Source organism: Oncorhynchus clarkii, chromosome 12 (genome assembly GCF_045791955.1).
Source record: "Oncorhynchus clarkii lewisi isolate Uvic-CL-2024 chromosome 12, UVic_Ocla_1.0, whole genome shotgun sequence".
Lineage (NCBI taxonomy): Eukaryota > Metazoa > Chordata > Actinopteri > Salmoniformes > Salmonidae > Oncorhynchus > Oncorhynchus clarkii.
In genome coordinates this window covers 16,439,117-16,463,803 of record NC_092158.1, presented here as the reverse complement: position 1 = coordinate 16,463,803, position 24,687 = coordinate 16,439,117, and the positions used below count along the sequence as shown (strand labels likewise).

At 41.5% G+C, this 24,687-nt stretch overlaps 1 protein-coding gene across 1 annotated transcript; it reads right to left on the bottom strand.

The window, feature by feature from the left end:
* Nucleotides 1-811: 811 nt before the first annotated feature.
* LOC139421832 (zinc finger protein 271-like) lies at nucleotides 812-21,879 on the bottom strand. Its single transcript, XM_071172952.1, has 7 exons — nucleotides 21,662-21,879; nucleotides 18,562-19,502; nucleotides 17,220-17,260; nucleotides 8,106-8,312; nucleotides 7,677-7,980; nucleotides 6,378-6,597; nucleotides 812-2,142 (listed from the first exon to the last, which is right to left on the bottom strand). Exons 1-7 carry the CDS (start codon nucleotides 21,834-21,836, stop codon nucleotides 1,208-1,210), a joined length of 2,823 nt encoding a protein of 940 aa, XP_071029053.1. The 5' UTR covers nucleotides 21,837-21,879; the 3' UTR covers nucleotides 812-1,207.
* Between the last annotated feature and the right edge of the window lie 2,808 nt (nucleotides 21,880-24,687).

Below are 24,687 nucleotides of genomic sequence, written 5' to 3'. Positions count from 1 at the left end.
GAGCAGGTCTTGGGTCATTCATAAGTCATTGTCTCACCGCAGCCTTGAAATGTGTGGACAGAGTCCAAGAGCCAAGATGATTTGGATGGACTCAGTCATTCCTGTAGAGTATCTTCTGTTTCCAGGTGTCAAAGTTGTCTATAAAAGTGTTTTGAAAAGAGCTACAGTAATCTTTTAGCCAGGTGTGTAATGCCAGTAGCTGAATCTTTCACACCCGCAGCCCAACCACGGTACCAGACCTTTTTAGGAATCTTTAAGTGCTAGAATCAGTTCTTTAAAATCCATTGAGGGTATGAAATTTACAAATGTATAATCAGAGGACAATCTTCTCAAACTTAGGCCATTGGATGTGTTGTAAACTTCATAATACAACACATTAAGGTAAAAACCAATTTGAATGGTAATGAAATCTCTATGGGCCCACCTTGGGGGGGGGGGTCAAATGTCATACATGTATACATTTGGGGGTATATCGAGCCAGAATGAACCGTATTGGGATGTGCTCTATTATCGCATGGTACCCTAGTAACCACACCAAATTCACACACAGTAAAAGGAGACCTATTGGGGAAGTTTTTTTTAGCTATATAGAGTCATCATAGATTTAGAATGTATAAACTTTTTCACCAATATATTGGTTTCTGGATTTTAGGCTGTTGCTTGGCAAGATCAGTGAGTGCAAAAATATTGAACATTGTAACACTTTTGTAGAGGACATATAATTCAAGAATACCATCTAGTGTTCAAACTTGGTTGTACAACAACACTGGTGAGAATAGGTTGTCTGTAGCAACAGTCACTCCAGCTAACGTTGAGCTGATGCAAGTTTTTATTTTCTTCAGAAACAGACATTCAGAAATAAATGTTCCCAAACATTCTTAATCAATATGACAGTTAGTTTATTTGCAAGGAGACCAACCCACTTCTATTGAAAATCAAGATATATATATTTTTAAATCTAACCAAAATGAACATTATATTTCTCTCTAAAATAGTTAGTGTAACCTAGTGATACATAAGGGTCAAGTCTTTTCATAGCATGTTATTAAGCAACTCTCTCAAATCAATGCAGACATGAGGTGCCTCAGTCTGCAAAACATTACACATTCTATAGTCCTCTAGTGTTACAATTATATGTAGAAGTGAAGAGAAGGGAGGCACTTTGAGAACAGAAGGCTCTGTCTATCCCCTCACTCTAAGAAATCTTCTACCTTCCTCGGGTGTGAGTTCTGAGGTGTCCCTTGATCTGGCTGGACTGACTGAATCCTTTCCCACAGACAGGACAGGAGTAGGGTTTCTCCCCTGTGTGGACCCTCAGGTGGGTCTTCAGATGGGCAGACCGGTTGAAGCGTTTACCACACACGTGGCAGCGGTACGGTCTCTCTCCCGTGTGGATGCGTTGGTGCTCCCTGAATCTGCCCGAGTAGCTGAAACTCTTGCCACACACACCACAGTGGAAGGGCTTCTCATTAGTGTGAGAACGCAGGTGGACCTTGAGGTAACTGGTAGAGGTGAATGACTTCCAACAGACTGTGCAGAGGATTTGCCTGTGACTAGTGTCACCACTGTGTGGTACTGTGTGGGATAGCATGTGTGCCTTCAGTTGGGATAGCTCACAGAACACGGCTCCACACTGAGTACATGAGTGTGTCTGTGTGTCCTCCTCTATTCTCCTTTCTGGATCTCTCTGAACACTTTCAGTGTTCTCACTCTGTGTTCTAGAACAGTCTGGATTTACTGCAGAGAGGGGCTGAAACCGAGGGGAGTCACTGGTTGGTTCCGATAGTGATACTCCATAGCCCTCTCCATCAGGTTCTGTTTTGATCTGTCCAGTTGTGTTGGTCAGTAGAGAGTACTTCTCTCTGTTCTCCACAGTTTGGGGAAGATGTGTGGGCTGAGGTGGCTCCTGATCACAGTCACTTTTCACACAGGGAGGAAAGATTATGGAGTCTTCTTTGGTATCAGCCTCCGGCCCTTGAATCTGCTCTACCTCCTGACGGGTCCTGAGTTCACCCTGTTCCTCTTTAATCTGTGTGGGCTCTGGGTCCCTCTGCCCCAGACTGGGGCTCCACTCCTGCTCACAGTACTGTTGCTCAGGGGGAGTTTGCTGCTCCAAGACCCAAGAGACAATGGGCTGAGGAGCTGGTGGAAAGAAGACAAATTACATCAATGAAAGTAATAACAGCCGTTGACGCTTGATTGACAAGACCACCATTGAGTTAGCTATGTCATTCCCAGAACAAGCTAGCTATTTCTCTGGCTGAATCCCATATCACCCTTCCCCTCGCCCATCCATTTGCACATTCATGCATTCCTCTGCCATATGCCCAAGTGTTCCAAAGTTGAGGGTGTGAAAATTATGGAGGGTGTAGGTGCTAATTAGACTCTCCGATAACCAATTCGATCGAACCAGCAACGCTGCTGCTTCAGAGCGAAGTGGAATCCCATTAGGCAATGCATTACTTTTTAGTGTGTACTAGCAAATAGCTTGGGTACGTTTGGGGAAGCATATTTCCACCATCAAAAAGCATGCTTTATCACATTTGTAAACTTATGTAAGATATCACATTAGCAATAGTAGGCTGTGTAAATTGAATAGTCATAATGTAGGCTGATAATATACACTATACAGTGCATCTGGAAAGTATTCAGACCCCATTACTTTTTCAAAATCTTGTTACGTTACAACCTTATTCTAAAATGGATTAAATAGATTTTCCCCCATCAATCTATACACAATACCCCATAATGACAAAGCAAAAACAGGTTTAGACATTTTTGAAAAGGTATTACAAATAAAAAAAAACTGGAATATCACACTCACATAAGTATTCAGACCCTTTTACTCAGTACTTTGTTGAAGCACCATTGACAAAGATTACAACCTTGAGTCTTCAGTATTTAACCAGTGTCTGTAGTGACGCCTCTAGCACTGAGATGCAGTGCCTTAGACCGCTGCGCCACTCGGGAGCTTCTCTGCAGATCCTCTCAAGCTCTGTCAGATTGGATGGGGAGTGTCGCTGCACAGCTATTTTCAGGTCTCTCAAGAGTTAAAGTCCGGGCTCTGGCTGGGCTACTCATGCACATTCAGAGACTTGTCCTGAAGCCACTCCTGCATTATATTGGCTGTGTGAATAGGGTTGTTGTCCTGTTGGAAGGTGAACCTTCACCCCAGTCTGAGGTCCTGAGCGCTCAGGAGCAGGTTTTCATCAAGGATCTCCCTGTACTTTGCTCCATTCATCTTTGCCTTGATCCTGACTAGTCTCCCAGTCCCTGCAGCTGAAAAACATCACCACAGCATGATGCTGCCACCACCATGCTTCACCGTAGGGATTGTGCTAGGATTCCTCCAGACGTGACGCTTGGCATTTCAGGCCAAAGAGTTCCATCTTGGTGTCCTTTTACTGAGGAGTGGCTTCCATCTGGTCACTACCATAAAGGCCTCATTGGTGGAGTGCTGCAGAGATGGGAGAACCTTCCAGAAGGCCAACCATCTCCACATAGGAACGCTAGAGATCTGTCAGAGTGACCATTGGGCTCTTGTTCACCTCCCTGACCAAGGCCCTTCTCCCTCGATTGCTCAGTATCTCTGGTCGGCCAGTTCTAGTAGAGTCGTGGTGGTTCCAAATCTCTTCCATTTAAGAATGATGGAGGCCACCGTGTTCTTGGAGACCGTCAATGCTGCAGACATTTTTTGGTACCCTTCCCCAGATCTGTGCCTCGACACAATCCTGTCTCAGAGCTCTACGGACAATTCCTTCGACATCATGGTTTGGTTTTTGCTCTGACGTGCAATGTCAACTGTGGGACCTTATATAGACAGGTGTGTGCCTTTCCAAATCACGTCCAATCAATTGAATCTATCACAGCTGGACTCCAAGTTATAGAAACATCAAGGACGATCAATGGAAACAGGACACACCTGAGCTCAATTTCAAGTCTCATAGCAAAGGGTCTGAATACTTATGTAAATAAGGTATGTTTAATAAATTAGCAAAAAATTCTAAAAACCTGTTTTCGCTTTGTCATTATGGAGTATTGTGTGTAGATTGCTGAGGATTTGTTTTTATTAAATCAATTTTAGAATAAGGCTGTAACATAAAATGTGGAAACAGTCAAGGGGTCTGAACACTTTCCGAAGGCACTGTATATATTTCATTGTGACCTGATGCTGCTGACTATCAGGCAGTGAACAGGCTGTTACTGAGTGAGTGAATGGTGGAGAGGGCTGGATGTGTGTGTGTTGGTTGAGAGAGTGCTGCAGCAGAGGCAGCTGAGTCATGGAGACAGTGCAGCACGCGCGCACATCGTGACAACGTTTTACCAGTTGTAAGTAGGCTATTTAGATTGGGTATCTTCATAATTACCATTTTCTATAAAACATTAACATGCTATAACTGACATAACGGCGACAAAGCATTGGGAAATTATTTAGGCGCACTAGAGCTCTTTAGATAAATTCATATTCTAATGTTGACTTTTCTTATGGATAACCGTATCAAGTGAAGGGTTTTTACTCAGGCTCAGTTTTAGGGTCTGGATGGCTGCACGAGTAGAAATTTGAAATGGGTCCCCCCTATCGTGCTTGTGTTATTGGAAAGAGTCCACAATCAAAATTACATGAAATGTGGAGAATGATAGGCTACATTTGCATCTGTTGGCCATCATGTAGGCTATTAATTTATATTCCATTGCAGGCTACTGTGCTTACCATTTGATACAATAAATATATTGAAATGAAGATATCACTGGAGTCATTGCAAATCAATTCTTGCAACTTGTGTAGCCTTCCTGGAGCTTGCAAACAGATTTAATAAATAGCCTATAACTCAGTTTGTTGTAGCCTTGTGTTATTATGCAATTATTAATCTCCATGTTTAGTTAATTAACTTGGAAGTTGTCAATTGTAATCATGGACTGAGCTCTATCTCAAATGTATCATTCTCCACATTTAATGTCAGTTTCATTGTGGACTTTTCCCTGAAATTAGATGTTAGCCTATCAGGCGCTATACACTACCTGCATCTAGCTCAGCAAACCATGGCAGTTGAATTGCATAATAATAATAATAATAATAATAACATCACAATTGCCAGAAAATAACCTAACATTAATTTTTTGAAATTCGTCCAAGTGTTTCTTGCCCAGAGATTGAGATCCTCTCTCCAACTTACATTCAACAGGAGAGTTTGAGTGGTGAATCTATAGTTGTGCGCATTCGCAAACAAGATTTATTTGGGCCTCCCGAGTGGCGCAGTGATCTAGATATTCTGGGTTCGAGTCCAGGCTCTGTCGACCGGTAGACCCTTCGAGTGGCGCACAATTGGCCAAGCGTCGTCCGGGTGAGGATTTGGCCGGCAGGGATGTCCTTGTCCCATCACGCACTAGTGACTCCTGTGGCGGGCCGGGCAAAGTGCACGCTGACACGGTCGCCAGGTGTACTGTGTTTTCTCCAACACATTGGTGCGGCTGGCTTCCGGGTTAAGTGGGAAATGTGTCAAGAAGCAGTGCGGCTTGGTTGGGTTTCGTGGGATGCACGGCTCTCGACCTTCGCCTCTCCCGAGTCCGTACAGGAGTTGCAGCAATGAGACAAGATGGTAACTACTAATTGGATAGCACGAAATTGGGGAGAAAAAGGGGTAAAAAAAAAAAAAATGTATTTACAATTACAAACTGGGTAGTTTGAGCACTGAATGCTGATTGGTTGAAAGTCATGGTATATTCTAATTAAGGTTGGTAACCAATTTATAATAGCAAAAACCTCAGGGGTTTGTGGTATATGGCCAATAAACCACGGCTTAGGGCTGTTCCTTGTGGTATATGGACAATATACCACGGCTAAGGGCTATGTCCTAAGAACATGGTTTATTGGCCATATACCACGGACATTGCTTAATCATAGCAGTGAAAACAAGTTAAATCGACATCCATTGATGGAAAATGATCTGGAGAGTTTAATAAGGGCGATTTATATTGTCTCGTGACATATTATTAAACTTGCAAAAACTATTTTGATGGAAAACCTAGTTTGCTTCTTAGCCTACTTCGTTAAAAATGACTATATTCTTCTTAATTCGCTCGATAACGTTATGGAAAATGGGTATATTGGATAAATGTGACAACAACTCTCTGTCTGAGAACATTTTTGTGGGTAGTTTTCGGAACTTTTGATCAAGGTATAACCTTTTTTCATAGTATAACCTGGCAACCCTGACTGAAAAACTGATGTGGGGACTCCGCTCGGGCGTCTTTTTACGCCTGCTACATTAGGTTAGGGTTTCATCCTTCAAATACTGTAGAATACAAGTTAAACACGTTTCTAGCTATCTAGATAATTCGTGTAAATGAGAAGTAAAATAGTTTAGCTAGCTACATACCAGGGAAGACCGGTGTGATCAAGTGTCGTTTTAGGTATTGGTTCTCTCTCTTCGTCCGGACTATTTCTTCCTGGTACTCGGAGATCGTGTCTCCGACCACTCCAAGTATCTCCTCGGCAGCTTGCATCAAACGCTCAGTTAGATACACATTCAGATATTGTAATTTAGTCATCATTGGACGATAGGGGGCAAGAAATATTCCCGAAATACACGTAGATAGCTAGATCGCTGTGAAGAAGTCAAGAATTACCAAGTACTTCCGGGTCACGGATAAAAATAAAAAAATCTTTCAGAAAATGGGTTTCGTCCTGCATGCTTTTTTCAATTAATAATAAAGGCGAATATGATGGAAAATGTGCACAATTATAGATATGTTATACTAGTTGTCACAAATAATAATTAAAAGTATTTATGTGCGATATGTGATTTTAAAAAATACATTTTTATTTTATTTTTACCAATAGGTGTATTGGAAAACCTGGTCTTTGTGGTTGAATCTGTGTTTGAAATTCATTTCTCGACTGAGGGAGGTAGTCATTACAAAATCATGTTAAACACTATTATTGCACACAGAGTGAGTCCATGTGACTTGTTAAGCACATTTTTACTCCTGAACTTATTTAGGCTTGCCATAACAAAGGGGTTGAATACTTATTGACTCTAGGAATTTCGGCTTTTCATTTTTAATTCATTTGTGAAAATTCTGAAAAACAGAATTCTACTTTGACATTATGGGGCATTGGTTGTAGGCCAGTGACAATTTTTGTTGTAAATGTATCCATTTTAAATTCGGGCTGTAACACAACAAAATGTGGGAAAAGTAAAGGAAGGTGAATACTTTCTGAAGGCACTGGAAGTCAAATTTACAGAGGTGAAGGTGTGATTGCAGGGAACAGTGAAAATCTTAGGCTCCCAGCTCCAACATGCAGGACTAAGTGAAATAAAATAATGATTATGGTAATACAAAAACATACATGTAAATATAAATAGCACTATATACATACTATCAACTGTATCAGTGATGAATACATGTCCATTCGGGTGGAGGCAGTGTAAAGACTGTTGAGGGGGTGGGAGGGAATGACTATAGGGGAGCAGCAGTCAGAATAAATTACCATTGAGGGGGTGTGGGGACCAAGGGAAATAAAACAGACACAAATATAAATAATAATATACATATTAACAACTGCAACAGTGATGAATGTCATTGGGGTGGGGGGAAAATGTCCATATGGGGAGTAGCAGGGGAAGGAGGGAGCAGGTGGCTATTCAGCAGCCTGATGATCTGGGGGTAAAAACTATTGGCCAGTCTTCCAGTTTTTCCATGATGCTCCTGTACGTCCCGCATCTGAGTGATGGAAGTGGGTAGAACAGGGCATGACTCGGATAGCTGGGGTCCTTGATGATCTTTTTGGCCTTCCTACGACACCTGGTGTTGTAGGTGTCCTGCAGGGCAAGCAGTGTGCACCCAATGGTGCGTTCGACTGCACATATCATCCTGTAAAGAACCTTGCGGTCAGCGACGGTGGAGTTTCTGCACCAGGCTGTAATACAGCCCAACAGTATGCTCTCGATGGTGCTCCTGTAGAACACTGAGGGCCCTCTGGGAAAGGAAGATTTTCTTCAGCATTCTGAGGTTGAAGAGTCGCTGTCATGCCTTGACCATTACAGCTTCTCTGAGATGTGTAAGCCTAGGAACTTGAAGTTATTGACGTCTCCACAACAGACCCGTTGATGAGGATGGGGGCATATCCAGCCTGGTTCCTCCTGCAGTCCACAATCAGCTCCTTTGTTTTGCTGACATTGAGGGAAAGGTTGTTAACCTGGCACCACGCCGTCAGAATGCCTACCGCCTCCATGTAGGCCGTCTCGTCGTTGTTGATAATCAGGCCTACTACTGTCGTATTGTCCGCGAACTTGATGATGGAGTTGGAACTGTTGTGAGGCCACGCAGTTGTCGGTATACAGGGAATACAAGAGGGGACTGAGGGAGCACCCTTGTGGGGCCCCTGTGTTGAAAATCAGTGTCGAGGAGGTAATGTTGCCTACCTTCACCACATGAATAAATGTGATGATAGGGGTGAAACTAACCTATGAAAACGCATGTATTATTTGGGGTGTTATCTTTTATCAGATCTAATGTGTTATATTCTCCAACATTAATTTCACATTTCCACAAACTTCAAAGTGTTTCCTTTCAAATAGTATCAAGAATATGCATATGCTTGCTTCAGGTGTGTGTAATCAAGTCTCCGTATAAATGCACCTGCACTGTGATAGTCTCAGAGGTCTGTTAAAAGCGCAGAGAGCATCATGAAGAACAAGGAACACACCAGGCAGGTCCGGGATACTGTTGTGAAGAAGTTTCAAGCCGGATTTGGATACAAAAAGATTTCCCAAGCTTTAAACATCCCAAGGAGCACTGTGCAAGCGATAATATTGAAATGGAAGGAGTATCAGACCACTGCCAAGACCTGGCCGTCCCTCTAAACTTTCAGCTCATTCAAGGAGAAGACTGATCAGAGATGCAGCCAAGAGGCCCATGATCACTCTGGATGAACTGCAGAGATCTACAGCTGAGGTGGGAGACTCTGTCCATAGGACAACAATCAGTCGTATATTGCACAAATCTGGCCTTTATGGAAGAGTGGCAAGAAGAAAGCCATTTCTTAAAGATATCCATAAAAAGTGTCGTTTAAAGTTTGCCACAAGCCACCTGGGAGACACACCAAACATGTGGAAGAAGGTGCTCTGGTCAGATGAAACCAAAATTGAACTTTTTGGCAACAATGCAAAACGTTATGTTTGGCGTAAAAGCAACACAGCTCATCACGCTGAACACACCATCCCCACTGTCAAACATGGTGGTGGCAGCATCATGGTTTGGGCCTGCTTTTCTTCAGCAGGGACAGGGAAGATGGTTAAAATTGATGGGAAGATGGATGGAGCCAAATACAGGACCATTCTGGAAGAAAACCTGATGGAGTCTGCAAAAGACCTGAGACTGGGACGGAGATTTGTCTTCCAACAAGACAATGATCCAAAACATAAAGCAAAATCTACAATGGAATGGTTCAAAAATAAACATATCCAGGTGTTAGAATGGCCAAGTCAAAGTGCAGACCTGAATCCAATCGAGAATCTGTGGAAAGAACTGAAAACTGCTGTTCACAAATGCTCTCCATCCAACCTCAGAGCGCGAGCTGTTTTGCAAGGAGGAATGGGAAAACATTTCAGTCTCTCGATGTGCAAAACTGATAGAGACATACCCCAAGCAACTTACAGCTGTAATCGCAGCAAAAGGTGGCGCTACAAAGTATTAACTTAAGGGGGCTGAATAATTTTGCACGCCCAATTTTTCAGTTTTTGATTTGTTAAAAAAGTTTTAAATATCCAATAAATGTCGTTCCACTTCATGATTGTGTCCCACTTGTTGTTGATTCTTCACAAAAAAATACAGTTTTATATCTTTATGTTTGAAGCCTGAAATGTGGCAAAGGGTCGCAAAGTTCAAGGGGGCCGAATACTTTCGCAAGGCACTGTCTGCTTAGCACTTGTTGGCTGCTTTTCCTTCACTCTGCGGTCCAACTGGCCAGGTCATCTGATGCAGCACTCCATAACTCTTCTTCTTGGTTAAATAGCCCGTACACAGCCTGGAGGTGTGTTGGGTTATTGATTCTTTTGAAAAACAAATGTCCCACTAAGCGCAAACCAGATGGGATGGCGTATCACTGCAGAATGCTGTGGTAGCCACGCTGGTTAAGTGTGCCTTGAATTCAAAATAAATACAGATACTGTAGTGTCACCAGCAAAGCACCCCCACACATCCTCCTCCATGCTTCATGGTGGGAACCACACGTGGAGATAATCCGTTCGTTCACCTACTCTGCGTCTCACAAAGACACGGCAGTTGGAACCAAAAATCACAAATTTGGACTCATCAGACCAAAGGACAGACTTCCACCGGTCTAATGTCCATTGCACGTGTTTCTTGGCCAAAACAATTCTCTTCTTATTGGTGTCCTTTATCAGTGTTTTCTTTGCAGCAATTCAACCATGAAGGCCTGATTCACGTAGTCTCCTCTGAACAGTTGATGTTGTAGATATCTGTTACTTGAACTCTGTGAAGCATTTATTTGGATTGCAATTTCTGAGGCTGGTAACTCTAATGCACTTATCCTCTGCAGCAGAGGTAACTCTGGGTCTTCCTTTCCTGCGGTGGTCCTCATAAGAGCCAGTTTCATCATAGCGCTTGATGGTTTTTGCGACTGTACGTACTTGAAGAAACTTTCAAAGTTCTTGACATTTTCCAGATTGATTGACCTTCATGTTTTAAAGTAATGATGGACTGTCGTTCTTTTTGCTTATTTGAGCTGTTCTTGCCGTAATATTGACTTGGTCTTTTACCAAATAGGGCTATCTTCTCTATGCCACCCGACCTTGTCACAACACAACTGATTTGCTCAAACGCATTAAGATAAAAATACATTCCACAAATTAACAAGGCACGACTACCATGACAACCTCATGAAGCTGGTTGAGAGAATGCCAAGAGTGTGCAAAGCTGTCATCAAGCAAAGGGTGGATACTTTGAAGAATCTCAAATATAAAATATATTTTGAATTATTTTACACTTTTTCGGTTACTACATGACTCCATGTGTTATTTAATATTTTTTGATATAGTCACCATTGATCTACAATGTATAAAATAGTAAAAAAAATGAAAAACCCTGGAATGAGTAGGTGTCCAAACTTTTGACTGGTACTGTATATACACTACCGTTCAAAAGTTTGGGGGTCACTTAGAAATGTCCTTGTTTTCCATGAAATTAGTTGCAAAATGAATAGGAAATATATAGTCAAGACATTGACAAGGTTATAGATAATTTTTAATTGAAATAGTAATTATTTCCTTCAAACTTGGTTTTTGTCAAAGAATCATCCATTTGCAGCAATAACAGCTTTGCAGACCTTTCACATTCTAGTTGTCAATTTGTTGAGGTAATCTGAAGAGATTTCACCCCATGCTTCCTGAAGCACCTCCCACAAGTTGGATTGGCTTGATGGGCACTTCTTACGTGCCATACAGTCAAACTGCTCCCACAACAGCGGTGACTGTGCTGGCCTCTCCATTATAGACAGAATACCAGCTGACTGCTTCTTCCCTAAATAGTTCTTGTATAGTTTGGTGCTGTGCTTTGGGTCATTGTCCTGTTGTAGGAGGAAATTGGCTGCAATTAAGCGCCGTCCATAGGGTATGGCAAGCCGTTGCAAAATGGAGTGATAGCTTTCCTTCAAGATCCCTTTTAGCCTGTACAAATATCCCACTCTACCAGCACCAGACAATCACATTGCCTCCACCATGCTTGACAGATGGCGTCAAGCACTCCTTCAGCATCTTTTCATTTTTTCTGCATCTCATGAATGTTCTTCTTTGTGATCCGAACACCTCAAACTTAGATTCTTCTGTCCATAACACTTTTTTTCCAGTCTTCCTCTGCCCAGTGTCTGTGTTTTTGCCCAACTTAATCTTTTATTTTTATTGGCCAGTCTGAGATATGGCTTTTTTTTTGTAACTCTGGCTAGAAGGCCATTTAATGAACTATTTAATGAAGCTGCCAGTTGAGGACTTGTGAGGTGTCTGTTTCTCAAACTAGACACTAATGTACTTGTCCTCTTGCTCAGGTGTACACCGGGGCCTCCTACTACTCTTTCTACTCTGGTTAGTGCCAGTTTGCGCTGTTCTGTGAAGGGAGTAGTACACAGCGTTGTGCGAGATCTTCAGTTTCTTGGCAATTTCTCACATGGAATAGCCTTCATTTTTCAGAACAAGAATAGACTGACGTGTTTCAGAAGAAAGTCCTTTGTTTCTGGGCATTTTGAGCCTGTAAGCAAACCCACAAATGCTGATGTTCCAGATACTCAACTAGTCTGAACGCCAGTTTTATTGCTTCTTTAATAAGCACAACAGTTTTCAGCTGTGCTAACATAATTGCAAAAAGGTTTTTCTAATGATCAATTATCCTTTTAAAATGATAAACTTGGATTAGCCAACACAACGTGCCATTGGAACATAGGAGTGATGGTTGCTTGGTTGCTGATAATGGGCCTCTGTACACCTATATTCCATTTCAAGATCAGCCGTTTGTTAATGTTGTAAATGACTATTATAGCTGCAATGTCTACACTGTATTTCTGATCAATTTTGTTATTTTAAAATGGACAAAAAGAACCATAAACAATTCATGAACATGAACCTGTGGAACGTTCGTTAAGACACTAACAGCTTACAGATGGTAGGCAATTAAGGTCACAGTTATGAAAACTTAGGACACTAAAGAGGCCTTTCTACTGACCCTGACTCTGCCTAGGGTACCTGCTCATCTGGATGAGCGTGCCTTGGGCCTGCTGCAAGGAGTCATGAGGACTGCAGATGTGGCCAGGGCAATAAATGTCCGTACTGTGAGACGCCTAAGACAACGCTACAGGGAGACAGGACATACAGCTGATCATCCTCGCAGTGGCAGACCACGTGTAACAACACCTACACAGGATCGGTACATCCGAACATCACACCTGCGGGACAGATACAGGATGGCAACAACAAATGCCCGAGTTACACCAGGAACGCACAATCCCTCCATCAGTGCTCAGACTGTGCTCAATAGGCTGAGAGAGGCTGGATTGAGGGCTTGTAGGCAGGTCCTCACCAGACATCACCGACGTCACCTATAGGCACAAACTCACCATCACTGGACCAGACAGAACTGGAAAAAAGGGCTTTCACTGACGAGTCGCAGTTGTCTCACCTGGGGTGATGGTCGGATTCGCGTTTATCGTCGAAGGAATGAGCGTTACACAGAGGTTTGTACTCTGGAGCGGGACCGATTTGGAGGTGTAGAGCCCGCCATGGTCTGGGGCGGTGTGTCACAGCATCATCGGACTGAGCTTGTTGTCATTGCAGGCAATCTCAACTCTGTGCGTTACAGGGAAGACATCCTCCTCCATCATGTGGTACCCTTCCTTCAGGCTCATCCTAACATGACCCTCAATCCCATTGAGCACGTCTGGGACCTGTTGGATCAGAGGGTGAGGGCTAGGCCATTCCCCTCAGAAATGTCCGGGAACTTGCAGGTGCCATGGTGGAAGAATGGGGTAACATCTCACAGCAATAACTGGAAAATCTGGTGCAGTCCATGTGAAGATGCACTGCAGTACTTAATGCAGCTGGTAGCCACACCAGATACTGACTGTTACTTTAGATTTTGACTCCCAGATAATCCATTTCTGTTAGTCACAAGTCTGTTGTTGAATCTTATGTTATACAAATATTTAGAAGAAAAAGAAACGCACACCTATTTAGGCGAGGTGCTGGCTAGCGGAGAAGAAAACTTGAAAATTAAAGAGAGCCGCACACTCTAGGAGCTCAGATGCAAAAATGTAATTACCAAGTTGACAGCCAAGCTGTCTTCATCAGGGTATAATCACAAACACTGCGGGATGACTCGTTTATGTAGTGTCAAAAGACACAGGTGTCTGTAATCATGGCCAAGAGTGGCCTAATATCATTGGTTAATTATCAAATATTAAAATGGAATACAAAGAACAGCATACAAACAACAAATGGATAGCATGCGATCATAAATTCATTTGACTACAAAAGCTTACAAACAATTACAATGGCAAAGTCACAATAATGGCTTCAGATCAAAGTCTACGTTGAGACCGAAGGGAGCAGGGGTCTTTAAGTTAAAGTTCCAGGCAGCCTCTCATTTTAACAATAAATGATCAATGTCACCCCCTCTCCTAGGGGGTACAAATACAAATATTTACACATGTTAAGATTGCTGAAAATAAATGCAGTTGACAGTGAGGCCGTTTCTTTTTTTGCTGAGTTTATATGGGGGGGGGGGGGGGCAAGCAAAAACACACAGTACATAGACTAAATAGACAACTTAACATTTATATAAATACATTTCCACAAACAAATGACATCACACTTGCTCGGACCCACATGTTCCCACCGTATCCACACCCAACTTTGTTTCTAATGCTTGTAAGACTCAGCCCCATATGACTTCAAATTGTGTTGTTTGTCTGTAGCCAGATTTTTTTCTCCAATATTTAAATAAAGCATTTGATTCTTCCATTCTCTTAACATGTGTGTATCATTTGACTTCCAATATTTAAGTAATAGCGTCTTCAATATAAGTGCTGAAAAAAATATTGTTCAACCCATTGGGTATCTCACTGCACCTCCCTATTCCCCGTCTTGAAATATACAGATAGATGAAGAAATATACAGATAGATGAATAAAAGTAAACTTATATTGTAAAATGTTTGACAGCCAGCTTTCTAACTCTGATAGGTCACTCTTTAAGGTCCACAGAATGAGCAGTGATGCTCCTTGGGTTGAAAACTATGTTGATTTTGAAAGTAAAAGTGCTCCTGAGTGGAATGGGCCCCCCTTTACTACAACACAATGTGCAGGCAATTAAATACAGTGCCTTCAGAAAGTAATCACATCCCTTGAATTTTTCCACATTTTGTTGTGTTACAGCCTGAATTTAAAATTGATTACATTTATATTTTTGGTCACTGGCCTACACACAATATCCCAAAATGTGAAAGTGGAATTATGTTTTTGAACATTTAAAAAAATAAATAATTACAAATGAAAAGCTGAAATGTTTTGGGTCAAGTATTCAACCCCTTTGTTATGACCAGCTTAAATAAGTTAATGAGTAAAATGTGCTTAACAAGTCACATAAGTTGCATGGACTCACTCAGTTTGCAATAATAGTGTTTAACATGACTTTTGAATGACTACCTCCTCTCTGTACCACACAAACACAGATTCAAACACAAAGACCAGGGAGGCTTTCCAATGCCTTTTAAAGAAGGGCACCTGTTAGATGGGTAAAAAAGAAGAGGAGGCATTGAATATCCCTTTGAGCATGGTGAAGTTATTAATTACACTTTGGATGGTGTTTCAATACACTACTAGTGGTTAGAGCGTTGGACTAGTAACCGAAAGGTTGCAAGATTGAATCCCCGAGCTGACAAGGTAAAAATATGTCGTTCTGCCCCTGAACAAGGCAGTTAACCCACTGTTCCGAGGCCGTCATTGAAAATAAGAATTTGTTCTTTATTTAACTAGGCAAGTCAGTTTGGGTAAAATATATATATATATTTTTTTAAACTCCCACCCAGATGCAGGCGTCCTTCCTAGCTCAGTTGATGGAGAGGAAGAAAACTGCTCAGGGATTTCACCATGAGGCCAATGGTGACTTTAAAACAGTTACATAGTTTAATGGCTGTGATATGAGAACTGAGGATGGATCAACAACATTGTAGTTACTCCACAATACTAACCTAATTGACAGAGTGAAAGCAAGAAAGTCTGTACAGGATAAAACATATTCCAAAACATGCATCCTGTTTGCAACAAGGCACTAAAGTAATACTGCAAAAAAAAATGTGTCAAAGCAATTCACTTTTTGTCCTGAATACAAAGTGTTGTAATCAGTAATATGTTGGCAAATCCAATACCACTCTCCATATCTTCTAGCATACTGGTGGCTGGATCATGTTAAGGGTATGCTTTTAATTGTTAAGGACTGGGTAGTTTTTCGGGATAAAAAATAGACAGTATGGAGCTAAGCACAGGCAAAATCCTAGAGGAAAACCTGGTTCAGTCTGCTTTCCACCAGACACTGGGAGATTAATTATTCTTTCAGCAGGACAATAACCTAAATCACAAGGCCAAATCTACACTGAAGTTTCAATGCAGTGGGCTAAATCAGGGTCACAGAGTGGTTATTGGTAGTCTGAAACAAATATACTTTGAAACAAGAGTATACACCTCACTACACATGGTTATGTGTTTTAAAAAAAGAAGACACCTGTACCAAGTCAGATATAGAATTGAGATGCATTACAATGAGTTTGTGTCCCAATATTACACTTTATAGACATCACAGAAGACTGAAATAACAAAACTGTTTGACATAGAAACACAGGATTTTCGTTGTAAAATAAAAATAAAAATCTTTATTAATTATTCAATTATGCAAAATATTAATTGTAGCCATGAGGCCAAAGAGGGCTATTTTGGTCACTGAATGCAGGAAAGGGCTACATCTACTTGAAAATATATGGCAAGAACTGAAAATGGTTGTCTAATAATGATCAACAACCAATTGTTGCACAATCCAGGTGTGGAAAGCTCTTAGAGACTCACAGCTGTTATCACTGCCAAAAGGTGCTTCTACAAAGTATTGACTCAGGGGTGTGAATACTTATGTAAATTTGATCTGTATTTTCATTTTCAATACATTTGCAAAAATGTCTAAAAATATGTTTTCAATTTGTCATTATAGGGTATTGTGTGTAGATGTGTAAGAAAAAACATGATTTAATCCATTTCAAAGTCAGGCTGTAACACAACTAAATGTTATGAACGTAATGCGGTTCGTTGGGCCAACAGGATTGAGGGTATGAGATGTAATTTTGAATTATCAAGTAATAATCTTCTCAAACTAAGGCCATTTGATATGTGTTTAACTTTAGAATACATCACATATTGAGGAATGAAGCTATTTGAATGGTAATGACATCTTTATGAGCCCACCTGGGGGGGGGGGGGGGGGTCAAAGGTCATACATGTATACATTTGGGGGTATATCGAGCCAGAATGAACAGTATTGGGGTGTGCTCTATTATTGCATGGTACCCTAGTAACCACACCAAATTCACACAAAAAAGGAGACCCACTGGGGAAGTTTTTTGTTGTTGCTATAGAGTCATCATAGATTCTGAATGTATGCATAAACTTACCAATAGCTCTGTTTCTGGGTTTCAGGCTGTTGCTTGGCAACCTGTGAGGGCATTGAAAACTGTAACACTTTTGTGAAGGAGAAATAATTAAAGTATATGCCATCTAGTGTTCAAACATGGTTTTATAACATTGGTGAGGATGGGCTGTTTGTAACAATAGTCCCACTAGTCACTCCAGCTAACATTGACCTGATGTGTTTTTTTCTCAGACATTCAGAAATAAATGTTCCCACAAATGCTTAATCAATTTGACAGAGAAAGTTTGTTTGCAAGGAGACCAACCAGCAGATACATGAGGAGATGCATTCAAGTCTTTTCATAGCATTGTATTAGAGCAGCTCTCTTAACTCAATGCAGACATGAGGTGCCTCAGTTAGTCTGCAAAACATCATACATTCTATAGTCCTCTAGTGTTACAATAATACACTACATTGTCAAAAGTATGGGGACACCTGCTAGTCGAACATCTATTTCGAAAATCTTGGGCATTAAGATGGAGTTGGTCCCCCTTTGCTGCTATAACAGACTCCACTCTGCTGGGGAGGCTTTCCACAGCCCCAAACCATTATTAATCATCCACCAAACTTTACAGTTTGCGCTATGCATTCGGGCAGGTAGCGTTCTCCTGGCATCCACCAAACTCAGATTCGTCTGTTGGACTGCCAGATGGTGAAGCGTGATTCCTTATGCTAGAGAACGCGATCCCACTGCTCCAGAGTCCAATGGCGGCGAGCTTCACACCAGTCCAGCCCACTCTTGGCTTTGCGCATGGTGATCTTGGGCTTGTGTGCGGCTGCTCGGCCATGGAAACCCATTTCATGAAGAAGCTCTCGAAGAACAATTCTTGTGCTGACGTTGCATCCAGAGTTTGGAACTTGGTAGTGAGTGTTGCAACCAAGGACAAGCGTTTTTACGCACTACGCGCTTCAGCACTCAACGGTCCCGTTCTGTGAGTTTGTATGGCCTACCGCGTCGCAGCTGAGCCATTGTTGCTCCTATACTTTTCCATTTCACAATAACTGCACTTACAGTTGACTGGGGCAGCTCTAAAAATGTGACAAACTGACTTGCTGGAAAGGTGGCATCTTATGATGGTGTCACTTTGAAAGTCAACTAAAAGTACACTTTATACACCTGTCAGCAACGGGATTGGCTGAAATAGCCAAATCCACTAATTTGAAGGGGTGTCCACATATTTTGCCATGTAGTGTATGGAGAATTAGTAGCATTGAAGAGAAGTAATGTCTTTCCCTTTCTCTTCCTAAAAGCTGGGCACTGTGAGAACAGAAAGCTCCGTCTATCCCCTCATGGGGTCTTTCCACTCCAAGGCATCGTTCTCCTACCTCCCTCGGGTGTGAGTTCTGAGGTGTCCTTTGATCTGGCTGGACTGACTGAACCCTTTTCCACAGACAGGACAGGAGTAGGGTTTCTCCCCCGTGTGGACCCTCAGGTGGGTCTTCAGATGGGTAGACCGGTTGAAGCGTTTACCACACACGTGGCAGCGGTACGGTCTCTCTCCCGTGTGGATGCGTTGATGCTCCCTGAATCTGCCCGAGTAGCTGAAACTCTTGCCACACACACCACAGTGGAAGGGCTTCTCCTTATTGTGAGAACACATGTGGACCTTGAGGTAACTGGTAGAGGTGAATGACTTCCAACAGACTGTGCAGAGGATTTGCCTGTGACTAGTGTCACCACTGTGTGGTTCTGTGTGGGATAGCATGTGTGCCTTCAGTTGGGATAGCTCACAGAACACGGCACCACACTGAGTACATGAGTGTGTCTGTGTGTCCTCCTCTGGTCTCCTTTCTGGATCTCTCTGAACATCAGGTACACTTTCAGTGTTCTCACTCTGTGTTCTAGAACAGTCTGGATTTACTGCAGAGAGGGGCTGAGACCGAGGGGAGTCACTGGTTGGTTCCGATAGTGATACTCCATAGCCCTCTCCATCAGGTTCTGTTTTGATCTGTCCAGTTGTGTTGGTCAGTAGAGAGTACTTCTCTCTGTTCTCCACAGTTTGGGGAAGATGTGTGGGCTGAGGTGGCTCCTGATCACAGTCACTTTTCACACAGGGAGGAATGATTATGGAGTCTTCTTTGGTATCAGCCTCCGGCCCTTGAATCTGCTCTACCTCCTGGCGGGCCCTGAGTTCACCCTGTTCCTCTTTAATCTGTGTGGGCTCTGTGTCCTCCTGCCCCAGACTGGAGCTCCACTCCTGCTCACAGCGCTGTTGCTCAGGGGGAGTTTGCTGCTCTGAGACCCAAGAGACAATGGGCTGAGGAGCTGGGGGAAGGAAGACAATACTTGACGTCAATGAAAGTAATGACAGCTGTTGACGCTTGATTGACAAGACCACCATTGAGTTAGCTAGCTTGTTCTGGGAATGGAATATCTATGTCTCTGGCTGAATCCCATATCACGCCATCCCCCAGGCTATATCAGATATGTTTCTTATTTCTTTGCACAGGAAAAATGTTGCCTTTTCATAAACACATTTCATGCCATTCTTCTACACTTAATATGACTGGATACAAACAGATGAATAATAGGGAGACCCAAATACAATATGACACCCATTTAACCTGGAAAAATACAATATGAAGTGGCACTAAAGCAACAATGATAAAGAGTGAATATGCAAACTCACCGGGGATGTTGCCGATGCTCTCCGTTGGTGCCAATAAGATAGGCTATACTGTTCGCTCAATTAAGTTGAATTTTGATAACTAAAAGACAGTCTTTTCATGATCTTCTCTTTACAGCAATAGCCATTTGCTTTCCAAACTGTTTTCCGACAATTGTATTTTGAAATATTGTGTGATATGCCTAGCTGGACTTTTCTCATTTTTACTGACAGTTGCAACTCAACAATCATCTATTTAGTATTTGCCGCCCACGATGCCTGAATTGGGGGTCCTTCCAAACGTCGGCAATGTGATTTAAAACAATCCACAGGTTTTTTTTTTTACAGAAGCTAATGAACGTCTGCGGCCAAAACATGCTTCCTGGTGTAGTAGCCTATTTTGAATGATTTTAGGCTAATTAGGCTATATCATTTTAAAAATGTAATTCAAATTGGGGCTACTTTAGCCTAATGGACATGCCACCTATGCCCACTAGCTAGTGTCTACCAACTAGCTAGCTAGTGTGTACCAGCTACACTATTTGACCAAAAGTATGTGGAACCTGCTTGTCGAACATCTCATTCCAAAATCATGGGCATTAATATGGACTTGGTCCCACCTTTGCTGCTATAACAGCCTCCACTCTTCTGGGAAGGCCCTCCACTAGATGTTGGAACATTGCTGCGTGGACTTGCTTCCATTCAGCCACAAGAGCATTAGTTAGTTTCGGGCACTGATGTTTGGCTATTAGACCTGGTTCGCAATCGGTGTTCCAATTCATCCCAAAGGTGTTCAATGGGGTTGAGGTCAGGGTTTTGTGCAGGCCAGTCAAGTTCTTCCACACTGATCTCTTCAGTAAGTCCATTTTACTGCCAATGTCTGTCTACGTATGGCTGTGTGCTCGATTTTATAAACCTGTCAGCAACGGGTGTGGCTGAAATAGCAGAATCCACTAATTTGAATGTGTGTCCACATTCTTTTGCATATATAGCGTAGCTAGAGTAATGGTTGAGGGCGTGGTATGTAGTGAAGTAATGCTAATGAACGTCGTACTGTTACAAGTACCCTCAATGGCAGTGGGCACGGTGTGTAGTTACTGCAGTCCGCAGATAGATCTGATTGCAATTTCACAAAAAAAGAATGGAGAGGTGTGACTAATTATGTGATGTACATTTGACACATGTAAATGATGAAATACCTCCCAAATGTAATGTTGAACTGTTACTGAGGTTTATATATTTTGGGGTATTCTCTTTGTATTTCCATTTTCTGGTGTATTTCCTGTGTGATTTTGTTTTGTAATTGTAAGATGCCCAGGCACCCCTGCAAGGGAGACCTTGGTCTCAATGGGCCTCCCTTTTAAAATAAATAAAGTATAATCTCGTTAATTTGAAACTCATGTTCTTTTATTATTTAAAAGTGTTACATGAATTGCATCATTCAAGTCACGAAGTGTCCCGAAGTTAATGGGTTTATTGATCCCCGAGCCACTTTCTGGAAGTCAACCTCTAAACTGTGTCAGCAACACGTGACAACGGAGAGTCCTCCGAACGAGTTGGTAGGAACGAGGGGTGGTGTGGGAGTCAACGCTCTCCGCCGGGTTGAAGGGCAGCTAATGTTTCCGGTTGCCAAGGATACAGTATTTTCAACCTAACTTCCGATTTCTCGGGAAAATTCGAATTTGGGGACTCCGCTCAGGCTGCTACATTTGGTTAGGGTTTCACGGTCTCTCTCTGCCCTACTGAGTAAAATACAATATAACACGTTTCTAGTTATCTAGATCATTCGTGTAAATGGGAAGTGCAGTAGTCTACATACCAGGTAGGACCGATGTGATCAAGTGTCGTTTCAGGTATTGGTTTTCTCTCTTCGCCCGAGCTATTTCTTCCTGGTACTCGGAGATCGTGTCTCCGACCACTCCAAGTATCTCCTCCGCAGCTTGCATCAAACGCTCAGTTAGATACACATTCAGATATTGTAATTTAGTCATCATTGGACTATTATATGGGGCAAAATATATTCCAGAAATACACGTAGATAACTAGACCACTGTGAAGGCAAGAATAACTAAGTACTTCCGGGTCACGAGTTTAAAAACAATCTTTCAGAATATGAGTTCCGACCTGTATGCTTTGTAAACGAATAATTAGGGCGAAGATAGAAAATATGCACAATTACATATTTTATACTAGTTATCATATCAATAATAATTACAAGTATTTATATGCGATTTATTATTATTTCAAGGCTCAAATGGTCAACAAAGGGTGCATTCTACTCAGGGGCACTTCTAGTATCCAAATCCAGAGTTTACAGCCAGAGGAGCGTTACATTTTAATAATTTAGCAGACACGCTTATCCAGAGCGACTTACAGTAGTGAGTGCATTCGTTTGAATATTTGTTTCGTACTGGTCCCCCGTGGGAATCGAACCCACCACCCTGCCGCTGCAGGGGCCATGCTCTACCAACAGAGCTACACGTTGCTGCTCAATTTGCAGCCCTTAAAAAGAGTGACCTATCAGCTGAATAACAATAAATACCTATTGCACCATATATCATTTTCTGTAAATTGTGTCACAGTAAAAAGGAGGGTCCATTCTACTCAAGAGCACTTGTAGTTTCCAAATCCAGAGTTTACAACCAGAGGAGCATTGATGCTCGACACTTAGTGTCAATCAGGTGTTAAAACAATAAAGCCATCCCGCCCTGTTTCAGTAAAAATCAGAGATTTCGGGCTTGAGAAATGTAAAATTCATAGAAAGAGCTATGGATGGAAGGACTGGCCATCTATAAAATTGTAGTTCTAACCAAGTTGAGGCTATAAAGTGCTTGTTTACATTTGCTTATATTTTGGGTACTAAAGGGGTACGGCAGTTGAACTAAGCTCATGGTGCATTTATATGTTATATTCTTTAAGAATCAATGGGTACATATCATTCATTTAAAAGTCAAAAAATGTATGTAACAACTGCAGATTGCCCCTTTAAAGAGTGGTCTATCAGCTTAAATTCCCCCCAAAATTCATATTGGACATACATATTGCACCATACACAATGTTTCTGTACATTATGTCACAATAAAGGGAGGTCCATTCTAATCAGGAGCACTTCTAGTTTCCAAATCCACAGTGTTTACAGCCAGCCGAGCATCGCTGTTCATTTTGTGGCCCTTAAAGAGTGGCCAATCAACTTAAATTTCATATTGGAACAACCTTTTTGAAGTCATGATTACAAGATACTATACAGTAATACAAATAACATTATTTATAATGCTACTATTAAAAATAATAGTAATAACAATAATAGTAATAACATGATTATCATTATAATAATCAACTTTATAAAACACTTAAATCCCATTGTTGAAAATGTGGATGCCGATTATGGCAGCCCGCCCGCACCTCTCTGATTCAGAGGGGTTGGGTTAAACGCGAAAGACATTTCAGTTGAATGCATTCAGTTGTACAACTGACTAGGTATCCCCCTTTCCCTTTCTTAATTAGCCCATTCCTATTGCACAATGTTCAGTACTTTTTTCATGTTGCACATATACATATTGCACATATTGTCCCAGTGAAATTAGGCTCCATTCTACTCAGGAGCACCTGTAGTTTCCAAATCCACAGAGTTCACACTCAGAGGAGCATCGCTGCTCATTCTACAAACAAACATTTTTTTTTTTTTTTAAGTGTAGAGATGCAATTTCGAAAAAAATATTTTAAAAACACTACCGTTCAAAAGTTTGGAGTCACTTAGAAATGTTCTTGTTTTTGAAAGAAAAGCTAATTTTTTGTCCATTACAATAACATCAAATTGATTAGAAATACAGTGTAGACATTGTTAATGTTATAAATGACTATTGTAGCTGGAAACGAACGATTTGTTTTATGGAATATCTACATAGGCGTACAGAGTTCCATTATCAGCCACCATCACCCCTGTGTTAGCTAATCCAAGTTGATCATTTTAAAATGCTAATTGATCATTAGAAAAACCTTTTGCAATTATGTTAGCACAGCTGTAAACTGTTGTTCTGATTAAAGAAGCAATAAAACTAGCCTCCTTCAGACTAGTTGAATATCTGGAGCATCAACATTTGTGGGTTCGATTACAGGCTCAAAATGGCCAGAAATAAATACATTTTTTCTGAAACTCGTCAGTCTATTGTTGTTCTGAGAAATTAAGGCTATTCCATGCAAGAAATTGCCAAGAAACTGAAGATGTACATTAGTGTCTAGAATGAGAAACAGATGCCTCACAAGTCCTCAACGGGCAGTTTCATTAATTAGTATCCGCAAAACACGAGTCTCAACGGCAACAGTTTCTGTGGAACACACCTTCCACGTAGTTCATTATTTTCTATAGAACGCATAGCCCCTCGTTGATTAGACTTTACATAAACTGGTTACCAACATAATTAGACAGTAAAATGAAATGTTTTTTCATAGACATGGTATACGGTCTATTATAAACTGGGTGTTTCGAGCCAGTTTGGACTTCTGTTTTGAAGCCAGGAGATGTCTGATTCGTATTTCAGTGTTCGTTTTACACAAATAATTGTACATTTTCAGTTATAAAATTGTCTTTTTTTAAAAATTATTATAAACTGGGTGGTTCAAGTCCTGAATGCTGATTGTTTCAGCCAGAGTTGCATTATTTTCCAGAGAACCCATAGAGCGCAGAGTTGATTATCCTTTTTATGCCATGGCTATAATTTAACTAATTTGCAGGTAGAAATGTGTTCAGCATCCACTGAAGTAGGTAGCAAGTTTACTATACTGAATGAAAATACAGTGGTGTAAAGTACTTAAGTAAAAATACTTTAAAGTTCTACTTTAGTTTTT